Source organism: Eucalyptus grandis, chromosome 6, assembly GCF_016545825.1.
Source record: "Eucalyptus grandis isolate ANBG69807.140 chromosome 6, ASM1654582v1, whole genome shotgun sequence".
NCBI classification, from domain to species: domain Eukaryota; kingdom Viridiplantae; phylum Streptophyta; class Magnoliopsida; order Myrtales; family Myrtaceae; genus Eucalyptus; species Eucalyptus grandis.
Window position 1 is genome coordinate 40,710,377 of NC_052617.1, and position 16,851 is coordinate 40,727,227.

The 16,851-nt window shown below is 39.1% G+C and overlaps 1 protein-coding gene across 1 annotated transcript; it reads right to left on the reverse strand.

The window, feature by feature from the left end:
* Positions 1–426: 426 nt before the first annotated feature.
* Positions 427–6,382, reverse strand: UGP (UTP--glucose-1-phosphate uridylyltransferase-like). The gene is given in 21 exon segments (NM_001302734.1): positions 427–453; positions 576–647; positions 950–1,054; positions 1,130–1,228; positions 1,329–1,412; positions 1,498–1,554; positions 1,654–1,729; positions 1,833–1,885; positions 2,562–2,594; positions 3,121–3,186; positions 3,262–3,308; positions 3,453–3,510; positions 3,595–3,667; positions 4,065–4,138; positions 4,246–4,296; positions 4,375–4,452; positions 4,536–4,596; positions 5,617–5,707; positions 5,818–5,909; positions 6,058–6,105; positions 6,297–6,382. Coding segments are annotated over 21 exon segments (1,431 nt in total).
* Between the last annotated feature and the right edge of the window lie 10,469 nt (positions 6,383–16,851).

Sequence of the window (16,851 nt, forward strand, 5' to 3'; positions counted from 1 at the left end):
CTCCTCGTTCATTTATATGAACCACTGTCGAGGTATGGTGGCCTTTCAGAGCGGGCACTCTTTATTTGAATTTTTTTCCTATGTTTCGGGAAAATCGCTGCTGAAATGTCCGATAAAAGTACCAGAATCTGTAGCATAAGACCGACATGCAGAGTTTGGCATTCAACAATACTTATACAGCAGAAAGAGCAGACGGCACATTTAAATGACCTCACTGGTTTAGCAGCGTTTCTCACTCTCTTTTCAAACAAGCAAAATTGTAAAATCCTCGCCTTCCCAAGGTTCGGGTTAAGATGCTTCAAACGGAATTGTCCACTTATTTACCTAACCAAATATGTAAAGATTACACCAACATACTCGGGGTCTCCAGTGCAAGATCAAATACTACTCTCAATATGTTTCCTTCTGGAAAACCAAGTGGTGACTCTAGAGGTCCTCAGGGCCATGGATTTCCTGCACAGAAAATTCAACAGTCACGATATGTGGACAGCAACATCAGCAGGCACGATATGTGGACAGCAACATCAGCAGGAATAAACGACATAGATAACGACATAGATTCTATGATTGTGTACCTTGTTTTCCAGCACCACCCCATCCGGAATTTCCAGCTTAACCCCAGGTTTTGCAGCAATGGTCACCTTTCCCTACATGAAATAGGGAGTTTTAGCTTTTTGTCAAGGCCAAATCAACCAAATCATGATTGACATCGCCAGATGCATGTATAAATGTCTTGTTTCAGGGAAGTCCAACAAATGATCAAGGAGATGCTATATATCAAGTCAATAAGTCATTGAAGGAATTTTTCCATAAAAAAATTGCAGCATGCAACTAAACAGATGCATAGGAATCTTGGGAAAATGTCACATCAGCATTGAAAGTGGAAGCAAAAAGACGTGTAAAACAAGAAGTATCCTATTTGGGTATAATGTGGTATATCACCAATTACCTTGAGAGTAATGCCAGTGCCAAACCATACATCACCAGACACCTTCAGGCTATCAAGCTCAATAATGCTGGGAATTGACTTGAATCTGCTCAAGAAATTGCCAACCTATCAACATCACAAGAAGTCAGTCATTATCCCAAAAGAGATGCGATGGCGATATCCCTGCAAGTAAATCTTCACCTTCTTAAACTCAGGGCCCAATTCGATTGAAGGATTTGAGGGATTTGTTCTAGCCTTGTTTCGTTCAACAAAACCATCCACCAGAGTATAAAGATCGGACTGTAAGACAGTAAGAGATGCATTAGATCCATCATTTCTTAATGCTCTTCTTCAAATAAAATAAAATAAAAGTTAACACGGACTAGGACAAGTTACTAGCCTGAACAAGAAGCAGATCTGAAGTTGCTTTCACTGGAAGGAACCTCGACCGAGGTACATTGATGCCAATAGCATTGTCAAAGAACTAATGCAAGAAGAGACACAAATTTAAAAAGACAAAATTTCAACAAATAGATTATTTTGACGAGAAGTTGGGTAAAGAATAATACCTTGATTGCTGCACCAGCTGCAGTTTCTAGCTGCAGAACTTTAATTCCATCCACTTCCTGAAATTCAAGAAACATCAAAAATAGGTTCCCTCTATACAAGCAGCATCTTGCAATTACTTGTGCAAAGAGAAGGGAGCAGGATCTACTATTATGTACCTTTGGATTAGGAATGATCTCCATCTTAAGAGCTTGAGCTTCGACAAGCCTTTTAATTGCCTTTAAGTTAACCCACCTGTATTTGTCATGTCAGTGCTTGCTTCATCATAATTACATAAATGTAATGCCAAGAACTCGCTTCCATGTCTGCGGAACACACAAAAGAAAGCATATCTTACAAGTTGTTTGTATTGAAAATCTTGAACTTCTCAATTGATTTGAACTCATTGATCTGCATAAAGCAAATGAAACATAACATCTCAGCATCGAATTTGAGAACGAGTTGAGAAAAAGAAGGGATCAAAAGGGCAGAAAAAAGCAGTACCCTGTTTGTATGAACTTATACAAAGCAGTAAACTGTTTGCATCTCATGGATTTTTAGATTTGAGACTACTCATCAACTGAAATATACGTGTTTAAAACCATATCACATTTAAGAGATGTTGATCTCCAAATTTATAAATGCTTGGATAAGAGAGAGGAAGTCATCATAAGAGCCCGTGAAACATCTGGAGGCAGTCACCTGGATAAATGCCATGATCTCAGAGATAAGGTCAATATCTACCTAGGAGATCCTGATAAGCAGGAGTCATTGACAACATTTGAGGATGGCAGCCACGTATGGTGCTGGCCTTCGCAATGACATGCTAGATGTAGGCACAGAGGGAACTAGTGTATCAACTAAGTCATCTTAAAACAAATTAAAGTCACTAGAACGAGAGTACCAATTTCCTTGTGGGCCGTTATGTAGCCTAAGTACCACTATGACTCCCTTGATTCCCACGTATCTCAATAAGAGGTCAAGAAAAACAAAGCAGTGGAACCGAAGTAGAGATACAAATTCAGAAAATGCCAATGCATGCTTCAGACCATGGAAATAAAGGAAAAGGGGAGAAAGGATCCCTCACGTGTTCATCAGGGACCTGTGCAATTTCCAAGAGCTGCAATAAGCGACAGAAGTATGTCAGTCATGAATCCCTTTTCTCTGTGTAAATCCAGCTTATGATCACATCTGTGATTTTTCCGTGAAATAACATGTTCTATTTACAATTGACTCAAAAAAATGAAAAAGGCGTAACAGTTTTCATTTTACAACAATGTGAGTTTGTTTTTTCAGAGGATTGCATTTCTGTCAAACCAATGTCCATCCAGTGTTACAAAGGTTAGGATTGATAAAGTCGATTCTAAGAGGATTTTAAGAAGTTAGAGATATTGCAGGAATATACTAAAATATCGTGGCACCGAATTAATCTGAAAAATATCCATGAACGGAATGTCAAAATCAAATAAGGTTCCACTTTCAGAATCTGCTGGGAAATGTAAGTTTGTTGAGGCTCTAGTTATCTTAACCATCAGAAAGAAATGCACTTTTAATAAATTTTAGAGAACTTTGTAGCCTGGGTCATAATTTCAACGACAGAGAACAATCTCACAGGACTAACTAACAAAGAAAATGGTGTTACTTACTTGAACCTTTCCCTCATAAGATATGAGTGTACCACCCTTCACATCAGCTAAGGTTTTTGGAGTAACCTGTAAAATTGTGAGCAAGTCAATACAAATACCAATCTATTAAAATAATTCTTCCTCACAATCCTCCTCATCTACCTCCATACAGTACTCGTTCTTGTTTGTCATCAAATGATTTAAGATCTCTATGCAATTCAGTTAAGGTCCATGGGACAACAAAAAATTATCAAACGGGCCCAACTGTCAAACCAAAGACTCAGGAAGGAGATATCATGCGATTAAAATCTAGAAACCAGAGATATCAGAAGAAACTAAGAATAGAAGGATACTCAGGTCAACAATAGCACCCAAGTTATCTGAGTTGGCAGCAAAAACATATTCCTTGCCCTGTAAACATGAAAAGTGAGAGAAAAGGGGATAAGCAAATGAAAAGGCAAAAGTAGGAGGAATGTAATAGTGATAAAAGAAAACCTGTGAGAGCAAAGCATCAAGTTTGCCACTGTTCATCAAGGATGCGAACACATCACCGTGACCAGGAGGATACCTATGTAGAGCATTTGAGACAGGAGAAAGGTTTCATCAAAGATTTTCCATTAAAAGTTTATGACAAAAGAATGAACAGATACTGATTAGTCAGAAATTTATTGTCGAAAAGATTAAAAATCAAGTTCAACTATTGGTGGCAAATAACTTCCTGCATTAAAGTCAATTTGCTCAAGCCAGCATGCACTTGCCACATCTGGGTTTCATCAAATCATAAAAGGTGGAATTCTAAAGGACTAATGACTATACAACGAACTGAAAGACCTACAATTACAGCCTCTTTCATTAAATGACCTATCTTGAAGCAAAATCATTTTGATGCAAAAAAACTTAATGAAGAAGGCATCTTGATCATGAAAACTGAAGTCCTTATACTTGATGTTTAAACAAAATTTTACCATCCATCTTTTCCAGTCTGTCCTTTGCAAGGCAGTGGCATAAAATCCTCAACAACCAAACGGGGATACTGGCTCTGTATATAATTCAATCAAGACAATCGAGACAAAAATGACTTAGTCAATTCCATTATAAACTCATAAGCAAATACTAAGCAGTTGACCAAAATTTTGCATCACAAACCTGATTAAAAGTATGAATATCTATATTTGAGTTGGCATATTTTTCAACAATCTACAACAAGGAAGATGGGTCAATTAGCAATCAACATAACTAAAATATCAACAAAGAGGTAAGGTGAAAGCTGTTCACCTTCAACGTATCATCATGGGTGTTAAAAGAGTTCATCAGAAGCAGGGGAACATTGCACCCATATTTAGTGTTCAGATTCTACATGAATAGAAGGAAGATGTGATCAGAAGAAATGGAGCTAAAAACAAAAACACACCACATGGAAAATTAAAGAAGATTACCTCAATTTGGATAACAATAAGGTCAAGAAATGTCAATCCATTGCGTACTTCTATGACAGATCTACATCACAATAGAAACATGCACATTAACACATAGGCACATTGGCAGCCTATAGACAAGGATATTAACAATTGTCCCAGTAAACAGGGTAAAAGTTCGAGGAAGCTACATTTACAGCCTTACTAAATATTAAAACTAAATAAGATCAAGGAAGCACCAAGCAGATCAAGCAGACACATCAATGAGGTCTCTTAACAAGGTGATTAAAATTTTGCCGAGTAATGATTTCTTTTTGTGCCAATTCCTCAGAGGCAAAACTATCTGCCATACGAAATTTTTTAGCTCAGATTCATCACATGACTTGCCTGGCTCGTCATACTTAAGACTATGTGGCATGAAGAAAAGTGACGAGATTTTTATTTTTTGAAGATCTGAAAAGTTTTGATGATCATCTTCAATTCAACTTTATTTATTCTGTTGAAGTGGTGATTTCTCATATGAAGTGAGAATATTCTTGCTTTCTCTTCTTTATTCTCTTTTTCTTTTCCTCTATCTACACATCCTTTGCACTTTATTCTTTTCTTTCAATAAAATTCCCTCGCTTCTAAAGAAAAAGGAAAAGTTGTCGAGATACCAAATGGATCCCTTGATAAAGTACATTTTAGCGCAACAGAACTGAGAAAGAAAGGTGATCCAATTGTCGCAATTTCCAACCTGCCTCCTCGACATTACTTGGATGTCAAGTTATGAGAATTTAGAAATTTCAAAAATTCCTTCAAGGCTCTAGGAAAAGAAAAAGGCACGCATCTTGCATCCTTTAAGACATGCACAACTAGATGATGGTAGATGATGGTATGCGTGTATGGACTATAATCAAAACGCTCATATTAATATGTTTGCAAGAGACAATTGGCGTGATTTACAACCCGACCAGTGCAGGCACATCATTCTAGAATAACTCATCCCACTTCTACAGCAACTCCAAATGGAGAAGCATCGGTAGCCGACTGATGAGATCCATCAAACTAAAAGGAGATCGTCTTATCCAACATGTACGAAATATAAGATCAGAAGCCATACTTGGGACCAGTACAACCCATCGTAGTTCCCAAACCACCATTGAGCTTCAGCACAACGAGTTTGTCCAAAAGGCTCTTGGTCGCTGCAGGATCTGCACAATTTGAGGAATTACGGTCTCAGCAGCAGGGGAAAAACCGATGCTCAAGTTGGCAATGTCATGCAAATCAAACGAGAGGATCATGAGCAGGGCAAAGTAAATACCCTGGGGAGTGGGCGCCAAGCTATCGTAAGGGACGACAATTTCGTCAGTGGGCGTCTGGATCTTGCTCCAGTCAACATGTTGAGCTTCGCCACTGAAAAATACAAAACGAAACAAAATGAAACGTTGATGAATCGTACTTTCCACCATCAAAGCATCGGACCAAAAAAAAAAAAAAAAAGGAAAGCGATGATGATGACGAAAAAAAGAAATGCCCGATCAACAACTCCGTCCCATGTCACCTGAGATAGCGAGACACGAGGTTGATGAATCCATTCTTCTCACTATCGCTGCCATACAGAATCAAAACGAAACAGAGTGAGATCCGGAATTAACGCTGATCTCCTATACACAAGAAATTACCAGAAATCAACCGTCGAAACAAACTCATCTCACGAATCAACCGACGCACAAAACCAATCCGGAAGCGCACAGACACACGGGGAGGGAGTGAGGGAGGGAGGGAAACATGGTCGGGAACCTGATTTGGCCGAGGCCGGAGACGGCCGATTTGAGCTGAGAGAGCTTCGCAGCGTCGGGGGCGCTCAGGGTGGCAGCGGCAGCCATTGGCGGGCTAGCGAAGAAGAGCTCCGGATCTGAGAGGGAGACAGCGATGGAGATGAACGTGGAGAGAACGCTGAGGAGGAGGAGGAGGAGGAGGACGAAGGTGGTGATGTGGAAGATAAAAAAAAGGAGGAGCGAGATTCGATTGGGCTTTTGGGGAGGGAGATGAGTGAAGAGTACGAAACGGGAGGAGGATATAAAAGTGGCCGGCTAGCGACGGGGGGGAGAATAACAAGCGTAACCAATCTCGGCCGTTTGCTGTTCGGTGGCGTAGCCTCAGAGAAAGGTTAAGAGAGAGAGAGAGAGAGAATATGCAGGCGAATATGACGCCCCGCCCCCGACCCCGGTTTTCAAGCCTCGGACGGGAGACTAGACCGCGCCCACCGCTTTTGTCTTTGCTTTATTAAAATATCGCCCATTCTCAGGCAACCCAAACGTCCGATGTTAAAAGCCGTTCGTTAAAACCCCCCCCAAAAAAAAAACTACAAAAAAAATTGGTAAAAATCGCGGAATAAATCCAGGTTTGATTCCTGAAACGTGGAGCGAATTGATGTGAATCAGCATGAATAGATCCAGTTGGCCCTAAGGCTAAAGCATGGGACGGGTCGTGCAAGCGTGGGTTTGAAGTATTAGCCGTTGGTATCGGCCGGTCGTAGACACTTACATAGTAACGTTTCTGGGTTTTTAATAATTATTGCTGGCGTTCTTCGTCGTGGTTTTTAAATTCGCATGCGCGTTACCGAATTTAATATCGACAATTTTGTAACCGAACATGAAAACGAAACGCCCCTGAAGCTTTAGAGTGATTGAATGACAAATCAACTCACTTTCTGATGTGGGAGCATCGGATTTTGGCAAACAACTCTCGAGCTCAATTTAGATTCCGTCAATCGATTCAGATTAATCCTTACTCTTGCAAAGTAAAGGCCGATTTAGGCTACAATTTGATTCAATGGTTTCGAGGTTGAAGATGTCGATTCTGTACCAGAGTTATTGATTCGATGGGTTAGTTGTCAATTTCATGGTTGCCAATCAACTACTAAAATGTTGATTTATAAGTTTATTGTTAACTTGAAGGCTCCTAATAGACTACCTAGCAACTGGAGGATGGAGGATGTTCCGATCATTCCAGGAGGTTACTCCTAATAGACCACCTAGCGACCGGAGGATGTTCCGATCACTCCAGGAGGCTAATCTGCTTACAAGGCTAGTGTACGGATTCGAAGAGTCTAATCCAACATATTATACATCTTGTCCTAATTAATTGCATTTAATCCTACTTATTATGCCTCTCATTAATGGTTATTAGTCCTACTTTTATGAGTGTTAAGTGTGTTATCGGAGTCATAATTATGTAACCGTTCATAAAATTGTCATGATTTTTTAGGAATTCTAAGAATCATTTTCGTTTGCTTGCTTAGAGTCCCTCTAATAGATATGCAATCTCATTTTGATTGAATAAGACTTGAATTTGAAGAACATATGAGATTTTCCTCAATTGAGAAATTTTGATTTTGGGTTCTTTATCCAATTCCTTTAGTGGTGAACCAAAAATTCTTTATCCTTGGCTGGTAATGTGTCCTTTAGGTAGTGAATTTCTCCCTTATCATTGACGGTGGTGTTTCTTTAGCCCTTCGTGGTGAACTTTATCTATCCCTATGGCTGGTGGTGAGTTCTTTTTTGCCTAGGTGATGATCATCTTCTATTAGAAAAAAAAAAAGAATCTTATGTCACTTAAAATACATCTTGTCATTTATCACTCTCTATGTTATTTTAAATTCACGCGTTATAGGTTTTTTTTCTTGGTTAGGCAAAAGAAATTATATTCTCACCCTGCCACTCACAAATTGAGATTAAAAGTTATTCTATAATGAATAGTAGCGTATTGACTATTATATAAGAAGGGAAAAAGCACGGATAAGAACGATGGAATAATTATGGAAAAGGGTGAGGAGAATAAACTTACTCTTCGAGGAAGTGCATGACCAAAATTGGGAACCCTATACCTCATGAAAAATAACTTTTAAAAGATTTACTATAGATTTAATGTTCTTAAAAGAAAATAGTACTTCATTTCAAGTTTTGAATTTTCTTTTTTCATCTGACAAGACTGAATAGCTTTCTTTATAAATAAGCTCCCACTATATTGATATAATAAGGAAGTACACCAAAAATAGGAGATGACATCGAAGGAAGCGGATTCCTGTTTTTCGAACAGAACAATGAATTCTTGGCATCTAAGTAGAAGAATTAATGATTAAAAGCACGCCTAGTCCATATTCCTTTACACTCGGCATAGTCCGATTGATGGAAATTCGTAATACGCTCCGGTTAACCTGACAAAAGAAAGGAAAAAGGGAAAAGAGCCGAAAATGATTGCAAGGAAGGTGGAATGATCCAATCCAAGAGAGTGAACAGAAGAAAGCCTCCCAGCCCAGCCCAAGATTAGCAGGGCCCATTGGCACCTTGAATTTTGCGCCTTGCTGCTGTTTATTAGCTTTGAGATTTTGCCGACAAGTGTCTTAGGAACACTTGTTATGCAAGTTATTATTTCCCGCTTTATCCGTCAATTAATGTTGTGAAAACCGAAACGGTCCTTACTCGAGATGCTTAATAAGTGTTCGAGAACGCTTGTTAACATGGCTTTTCATATCGGACAAATAAGTGTCGAAGTTATATGGCTCCCCATCTCTCGGCATTGGCGAGAGCTTATATCGAAATGAAGAAGGCAAATCTGTGGCTAGTGGAGAAACAAGCTGTGAAGCTGACGTGGTTCAGCAACGGGTTAAGAGGAGAAACAGGAATGAAATCCAACGAAGGACAAGATCCCAAATAGAACATTTGAGTCGCTTTATGTGGTAAGAGGACTCGTAACGTGACTCCTCGAGTTTTTAATACGTTCATAAAAGGTATAATCTTCCTTTCACCAAATCAAAGAGGTGGACTAACCCACCGCGGAAGTTGACCCAAGATACCACTCCACCATCGTAAAATAGTGGGAAAATTGCTAGAAAAATCATTAAACATACTACACTCATGCCAGATTTTTCCCGAACCTCTCAATAACACCAATTAAGTTCTAAACCTATTGTCGATTTACCAATATAGCTCTTTTGGCAGATTTCAGCCGGAAATTAATGACGTATATGTATGACGTTCTATGTGGCATAACTAGTACTAACAATGACAATTATTATAATTTTGAAAAAAAAAAATCTGAATTTTCTATGTACATTTTTTATTTTATTTTTAACTTCGATCGATGAGCTCGGTGAGTCATCGCTGGCGGCTGGCGAGTGCCAACTCGCCCAAAGCTACCTCGCTCATTGTCGACAAGATTGGCACTACCTCACCAGAGATCAGTGATTGCTCGCCTACCAACCTCATTGATCATTGTTAGAAAAAAAAAAGAAAAAAAAAAGTGTGTAATGGGTTTTTTTTTATTTGATGGGCCAAGTCAGGCCCATCTGCCCATGTTGGGTCAAACTAGGCCCATAAAGTAAGGGCCCATAAGAGGAAATGAGGCAATTATTTTTAAATAATAACTTTTGTATAAAAATGAAAAAGGAGGGATATTGAGAGATAGAATGAAACAATATGTTCTTTTCCTTCTCTTGAGACAATGGTATACTCCCTCTTGAAAAACGAAACTTCGGGTTTCAATCAATTTCTCTGATACCGCAATGAGTACTTAATTTGTAGCAAATAAGATATGTTCGTCTTCGAGATATGCCTTTGATCGGTGTTATATGTTTTCTGAGTGCATTTCCGCATTTGTTTTTGGTATTTGGTCGTTCAAGTATCGATTTGTTTTTTAAGGAATTTCTAACATTGTTGACGTTTTATAATTTTTTTTTTATCGAAATTTTGAGAAACATTGCGACGGACATGCGGGGACGGAAATCCCGACACTCGCCTATTGTTCACCCCTCTTTTTTGATATTTTGTGAGTCAAAACTCATTTTTGAAAGTGCAGGGTCATAATTCTCATCGAGATGAGAAAAACAATGAGTGGCTCGCCGCCGGGGACCACTGGACGTGCCGCCACGCACGGCCAAAATTTTCTAACTCGTCGGCGCGTGCGTTTCCCCAAGCATGTGCCCTGCACACGCATGCGCAGCATAGGCATAGTAATTGCTCTGCACATGCGCCACACATGCCTGCTAATGTCATCGTGACGTTAGCCGGTGGTTGCTCGCGCACATGCAAGATACATGCTGATGACGTCACAGTGATGTCATATTGTTGAGTCGGTTAGTTTGACCTAACCCGGTTTGACCCAACCCGACCTAGTCATTCGTTGATCGATGTTGACCGCCGTTGACCTTTGAACATTGACCCCAAAAAAAACGAAAAATGTGTTTTTCAAATTTGTTCATTGTGGATTATATGCAATTCCTTTTGTTCTGCATTTGTTACAGGAACAATGATGCATTTTGTATGCACGCCTATATTTCCGAGAACAAATGAACAGAAGGTGAGACTTGAAAGGCTGAAAACATAATTAGCTAATTATCAGTGAAATGACGGTAATGTAGTGTCACACATGGTCATGATTAATTAGATGATACAAGAAATCATCCGTAATGGTTATCTTATACCGGTTGTGTTTCTTTAGCCCTTTGTGGTGAACTTCATCTATCCCTACGGCTGGTGGTGAGTTCTTTTATGCCTAGGCAACAATCATCTTCTATTTAAAAAAAAAAATATTATGTCACTCAAAATGCATTTCGTAATTTATCACTCTCTATGTAATTTTAAATTCACGTGTTATAGGTTTTTTTCTTGGTTAGGCGAAAGAAATGATATTCTCACCCTGCCCCTCACAAATCGAGATTAAAAGTTATTCTATAATGAATAGTAGCGTATTGACTATTATATAAGAAGGGAAAAAGCACGGATAAGAATGATGGAATAACTATGGAAAAAGGTGAGGAGAATAAACTCACTCTCTAGGGAAGTGCATGACCAAGATTGGGAACCCAATACCTCATGAAAGATATCTTTTAAAAGATTTACTATAGATCTAATGTTCTTAAAAGAAAATAGTACTTCATTTCAAGTTTTGAATTTTCTTTTTTCACCTGACAAGACTGAATAGCTTTCTTTTACAAACGAGCTTCCACTATATTGATATAATAAGGAAGTACACCAAAAATAGGAGATAACATCGAAAGAAGCGGATTTTTGTTCTTTCGAACAGGACAATGAATTCTTGGCATCTAAGTAGAAGAATTATTGATTAAAAGCACACCTAGTCCAGATTTTCCTTTACACCCGGCATAGTCCAATTGATGGAAATTCGTAGTATGATTTGGTTAACCCGACAAAAGAAAGAAAAAAGGGAAAAGAGCTGAAAATGATTGCAAGGAAGCTGGAATGATCCAATCCAAGAGAGCGACGACAAGAAAGCCTCCAAGCCTAGCCCAAGATTAGCAGGGCCCATTGGCACCGAAGTTTGGTTAGCTAACTCCAAGGCACCATTGAATTTTGCATCTTGCTGGTGATTATTAGCTTTAAGATTTTGCTAAGTAAGGGCGCGTTTGGTAATGTTTTCATTCCTAAAACAATTTTTGAATAGAATAACGTGTTTGATAATTATACAAAATTTCATTTACGAAATAGAAAAACATAAACACATTTAGTAAACTTGTATTTTTTGTTTCTTTTAATTTTTTATTCTTACCGAGATAACTGGAAGATCCAACTTATACGAATCCTAGTGAACCTAAAAAAGGATAATTATTTTATTTTATTTTATTTATTTTTGCTAAGGAATTTTTATTTTACTTTTCATTCTTTCTTTTTTTCTTTTTCTTTCTTCCTTTTGGCTAGCGGCCTTGCCCAACCATGGCGAGGCTCGCCGGGCCACCACCAGGTCGGCAAGCTTGCCAGGGGCTAGCGACACTCCGGCCTCAACATGGGTCGCCGGCCATGGCCAAGACTAGTGACCGGCCAAAGAAAAATAAGAAGTGCTTCTCGAAATTGTTCCCGATAACAAGAAACGAGTTTTTCTACTTCTTGTTTTTATTTCAAATTTGTTCCCGGTTTGCTCCTGGGAACAAAAGAACAAAAATATGCGTTCTAAGGAATAGAAATAAATTTATACAAATAGCCCTAAGGGCGCATTTGGTAACGTTTACGTTTAAAAATTGTTCTTGAGAACAAAAATAGAAAAAACTATTTGTTCCGGGCATAATTTTTTAACAAAATAATGCGTTTGGTAATTGTACAAAATTTTTGTTCTGGAATAGAAAAGAACATAAACACGTTTGGTAAACTTGTATAATTTTTTTTGTTTCTTTTAATTTTTAATTTTTTATTTCTTCTTTTTGGCGGCCTCCCCCCTCCACGATAAGGTCGGCCTTGACGGCGGTGCGAGGTCGACTTCGCCTTGGCTAGGCGAGCTCAAGCTCGCCAAAATCCGGCGGGCCGAGGTCGCCCGGCCACCGGCGAGGCTCGGCCTCGCTTGGCCATCGTTGGGCAACACCGACTGGCGGTGGCACAGCAAGGCCAAGCCTTGCCGGTGGCTGCGCTTGCTCGACTTTATCGGATCTGGGTTAGCTTAAGCTCGCTAAGCTAAGGCGAGGCCGAGCCTCGCCGGGGGCCAGCAACACTCTAGCTAAAGAAAAAAGAAGAATAAACAAGAGAAAAAGAAGAAGTGTTTCTCATAATTTTTCCTAGGAACAAGAAATAAGTTTTTTCTACTTCTTGTTTACATTGTGGGAACAAAAAAATAGTTTTTGTTCTCAATAACAAAAGTGTAAACAAACGCGTTTTAAATTCTTTTTTTTGTTCCCCATAACAAAAGAACAAAAAATTGTGTTCCAAGGAATAGAAACAAATTTAAACAAACAGCCACAAGGGTGCGTTTGGTAACGTTTATGTTAAAAAATTGTTCCCAAGAACAAAAATAGAAAAAAACTATTTCTAATTTGGGAAACAATTTTTGAACTTTAAAATGCGTTCGATAAACTTGTATAATTTTTTTGTTTCTTTTAATTTTTAAAAATTTTTCATTTTTTTCATTTTTTTTTCATTTTCCTTTTTCTTTTTCTCTTTGGCTAGTTGCTGGCCACTGCTGTGGCCAGTGACCGGGTGGGCGACGTCCAACGAGCTCGCCGGAGGCCAGCCTGGCCCGGGCAAGGCTTGACCTCGCCTAGGCAGCGCGGTCTCTCCGGGGGCTGGCCTTGTCATGGCCAAGGCCAGTGATCGGCAAAAGGAAGAAGAAGAAGAAGAAGAAGAAGAAAAAAGCAGAAGAAAATAAAAGTATTTCTCGGAAGTGTTCCCAGGAACAAAAATATTTTTTTTCTACTTTTCTTTTCAATTCCAAATTTGTTCTCGGGAACAGAAATGTAAACAAACTCACCCCGCGGTGGACGAGATGGTTCGCACCTCACCTTTCAACTGGCAGGGAAGAGGTTCGAAACTTCTCGCCCCCATTGCATGACTCACCTGTGGCCCGTGGGAGGTGGGTCCCTGCGGGTCGCCCTAGGTTTACGTCGCCGGTCGTCCGCTGTACGGCGGTTCCCGGGTCACAAAAAAAAAAATGTAAACAAAAGCATTTATGTTCTTTTTTTTGTTCCCCGGAACAAAAGAACAAAATTTGTGTTCCGGGGAATAGAAACAAAAATTTGCCAAACACCCCCTAAGTGTCTCAAGAACACTGTTATGCAAGTTATTATTTCCTGCTTTATGCGTCAATTAATGTTGTGAAAACCGAAACATTTCTTGTCCAATATGCTTAATAAGAGTTCGAAAACGCTTGTTCACACGGCTTTTCTTATCGAACAAATAAGTGTCGAAGCACTATGGCTCTCCATCTCTCGGCATTGCGAGAGCTTATCTCGAAATGAAGAAGGCAAATCTGTGGTTAGTGGAGAAACAAGCTGTGAAGCTGACGTGGTTCAGCAACGGGTTAAGAGGAGAAATAGGAATGAAATCCAACGAAGGACAATATCCAAAATAGAACATTTGAGTCGCTTTATATGGTAAGGGGACTCGTAACGTGACTACTCGAGTTCTTAATACGTTCATAAAAGGTATAATCTTCCTTTTCACTGAATCAAAGAGGTGGACTAACCCACCCAATGTGCGAAAGTCGACCCAAGATGCCATTCGACAATCGTAAAATAGTAGGAAAATTGCCAGAAAAATCATGAAACATACTACACTCGTGCCAAATTTTTCCCGAACCTCTCAATAACACCAATTAAGTTATAAATCTATTGTCAATTTATCTATACAGCCCTTTTGGCAGATTTCAGCTGGAAATTGATGACGTATATGTATGACGTCTTGTGTGGTACAATTAGTGCTAACATTGACAATTTTTGCAATTTTGAAAAAAAAATCTAAATTTTCTATATACATATATACACACACATATATGTATACATATTATACTTATACTGAATTAGCATTAAACCTCTCAATGACGACAATTGAGTCATAAACTTGTTTTCAATTTGCCAATATAGCCATTTTGACCACTTTCAACATGAAATTATTGGCGTAGATGTAAGATACTTAAAATGGTCCAACCAAAGCTAAGGTTGATAATTTTTGCAATTTTAAAAAATATCCAAACATTCTATATTTATTTATTTATTTTTTTTCAACTTCGACCGACGAGGCTAGGTGAGTTGTTGCCAACTACTAGCGAGTGCCGAAGCTACCTCGCTCGCTGCTAGCAAAGCTGAAACTACCACGCCAAAGATCGGCGATGTCTCACTTAGCCTCGCTAGCCACAATAAGGAAAAATAAGAACGAAAAAATATGAAAAATTCACAAAAAATTATTAAAAGTGTTGATGTCAATATTAGTAACATTACGTAAAACAGTTGACGTCTTCAAAATCAATTTTCAATTGAACAATTATGTTGATAAAATGTCAAAAAATTTAGATTATATTGATAAAATATCAAAATTATTTAGAATTCAATTCATCAAATTAAAAGATTTATGGATGAATTAATACCAACATTAGGTTTCGAACTTTATCGAGAGTTTTTCCTCAATCAGTGAGACCCTCACTAAAGCGTCGAGAGTCGGGCCCACAAATTTCATGTGGCTTTGTGATCCCATAGGAGGAGAGGGCGAGGAGATGACGACCGAACCAAAACCTAAAATTATGGCAGACAGAGGCAGACACGTGCCCGCCAGTCACTTCGTTTTCACATCCATTCGGTCACGGATATATTCTGCCGATTTTCCCTTTTGCCCCGCAATAAAACTTGCGCCAGCACATATAATATCTTTGTGAAATTTAAGGAATCGCCAAGGAAAATAACCCATATATATTTATAAAAAAAAGAAAAGAAAACCACTCCTCCGACATTGATTAAAACTCGAGCCCCACTGAGGCCCGCAGACAGACGCAGATGTCAAGCTGAAAAAGCGCAACGGGAGTCTGGCTGGCATTTGACAAACGCGACCACGTTAAAATCGACCAATTTAATAAAAAGGCAGAAAAGACCGCCACGAATCTCAGCCACTCGTTCCGGTACTTAGTTGACCACACGTAAAAACCTAGAACGCCCGAACGGGGGGCGGGCCCCACCCACCAGGTCGTGCCCCCCGGGGGAAAAAGCACAAAAAGCGTCAGGCCCGCCGTGCACATGTCGCGATGGCATTGGGTCGTTCCAGACGAACCGTCCCGAAAGGAAAACGAAGAAAGAGAGAGAGAGCACTTGTTTTTTTTCTTTTCTTTTCTTTTCTTTTTTCATTTTGTGAAGATAAAGAATATCTGAGAGAAAGATCTCGCGCCTCATGTTTCACAGTGTTGACCGCAACCTTCCACGTTCCACTGCACCTGTCACCGCCTAAATCGCTTTTCCCTTTCCTTTGTGTCCGCCCTCCAACAAAGGGCAACGAATTCACACAACGCCCCCCCGAATTCCGAGGGTATTGCACTTTTGCCCCTGAAGTTTCGACTCTTATACAGTATCCATATAGACTGTCGTTTTGCTACCGCCGCTAATTCTTCATTTTTATTTTCTTCGTTAGCATGTGCAAGACACTTGAAAAATAAGAGTACATTCTCAAATCATTTTTTCGAAAAGAAAAATCTCTCTTTTAATCTTAATTGTAGTAAAAAGATGAAAAAAAAAAATTGAAACTTGGAGAAGACTAAATCAACTCGGAGACTAATAATAGAAATATAAACATGAATAATCACATTAGAGAATGAAAAATCTCCGAGCTTCTGGGATGCTCCAAGGTCCACATGAGCGTCCAAAACCGGGTCAAGTCCGGCATCATGTCAAACTTGATGGGTGTGACTACTTTAATAAAATTAGACAACATATGTTTAAGAAAAAGAGTGAACAAAGAGCCCATCAAAAAGGGAAAGAGCCTCGATAGCAAACATGATTGCTCTTGATGTATTTCTAAAGGTTTAATTAATATATAAAATAATTAATTAACATTAATATTTAAAAAGCATTACACCGGGAAGGATGCCTTTAGAG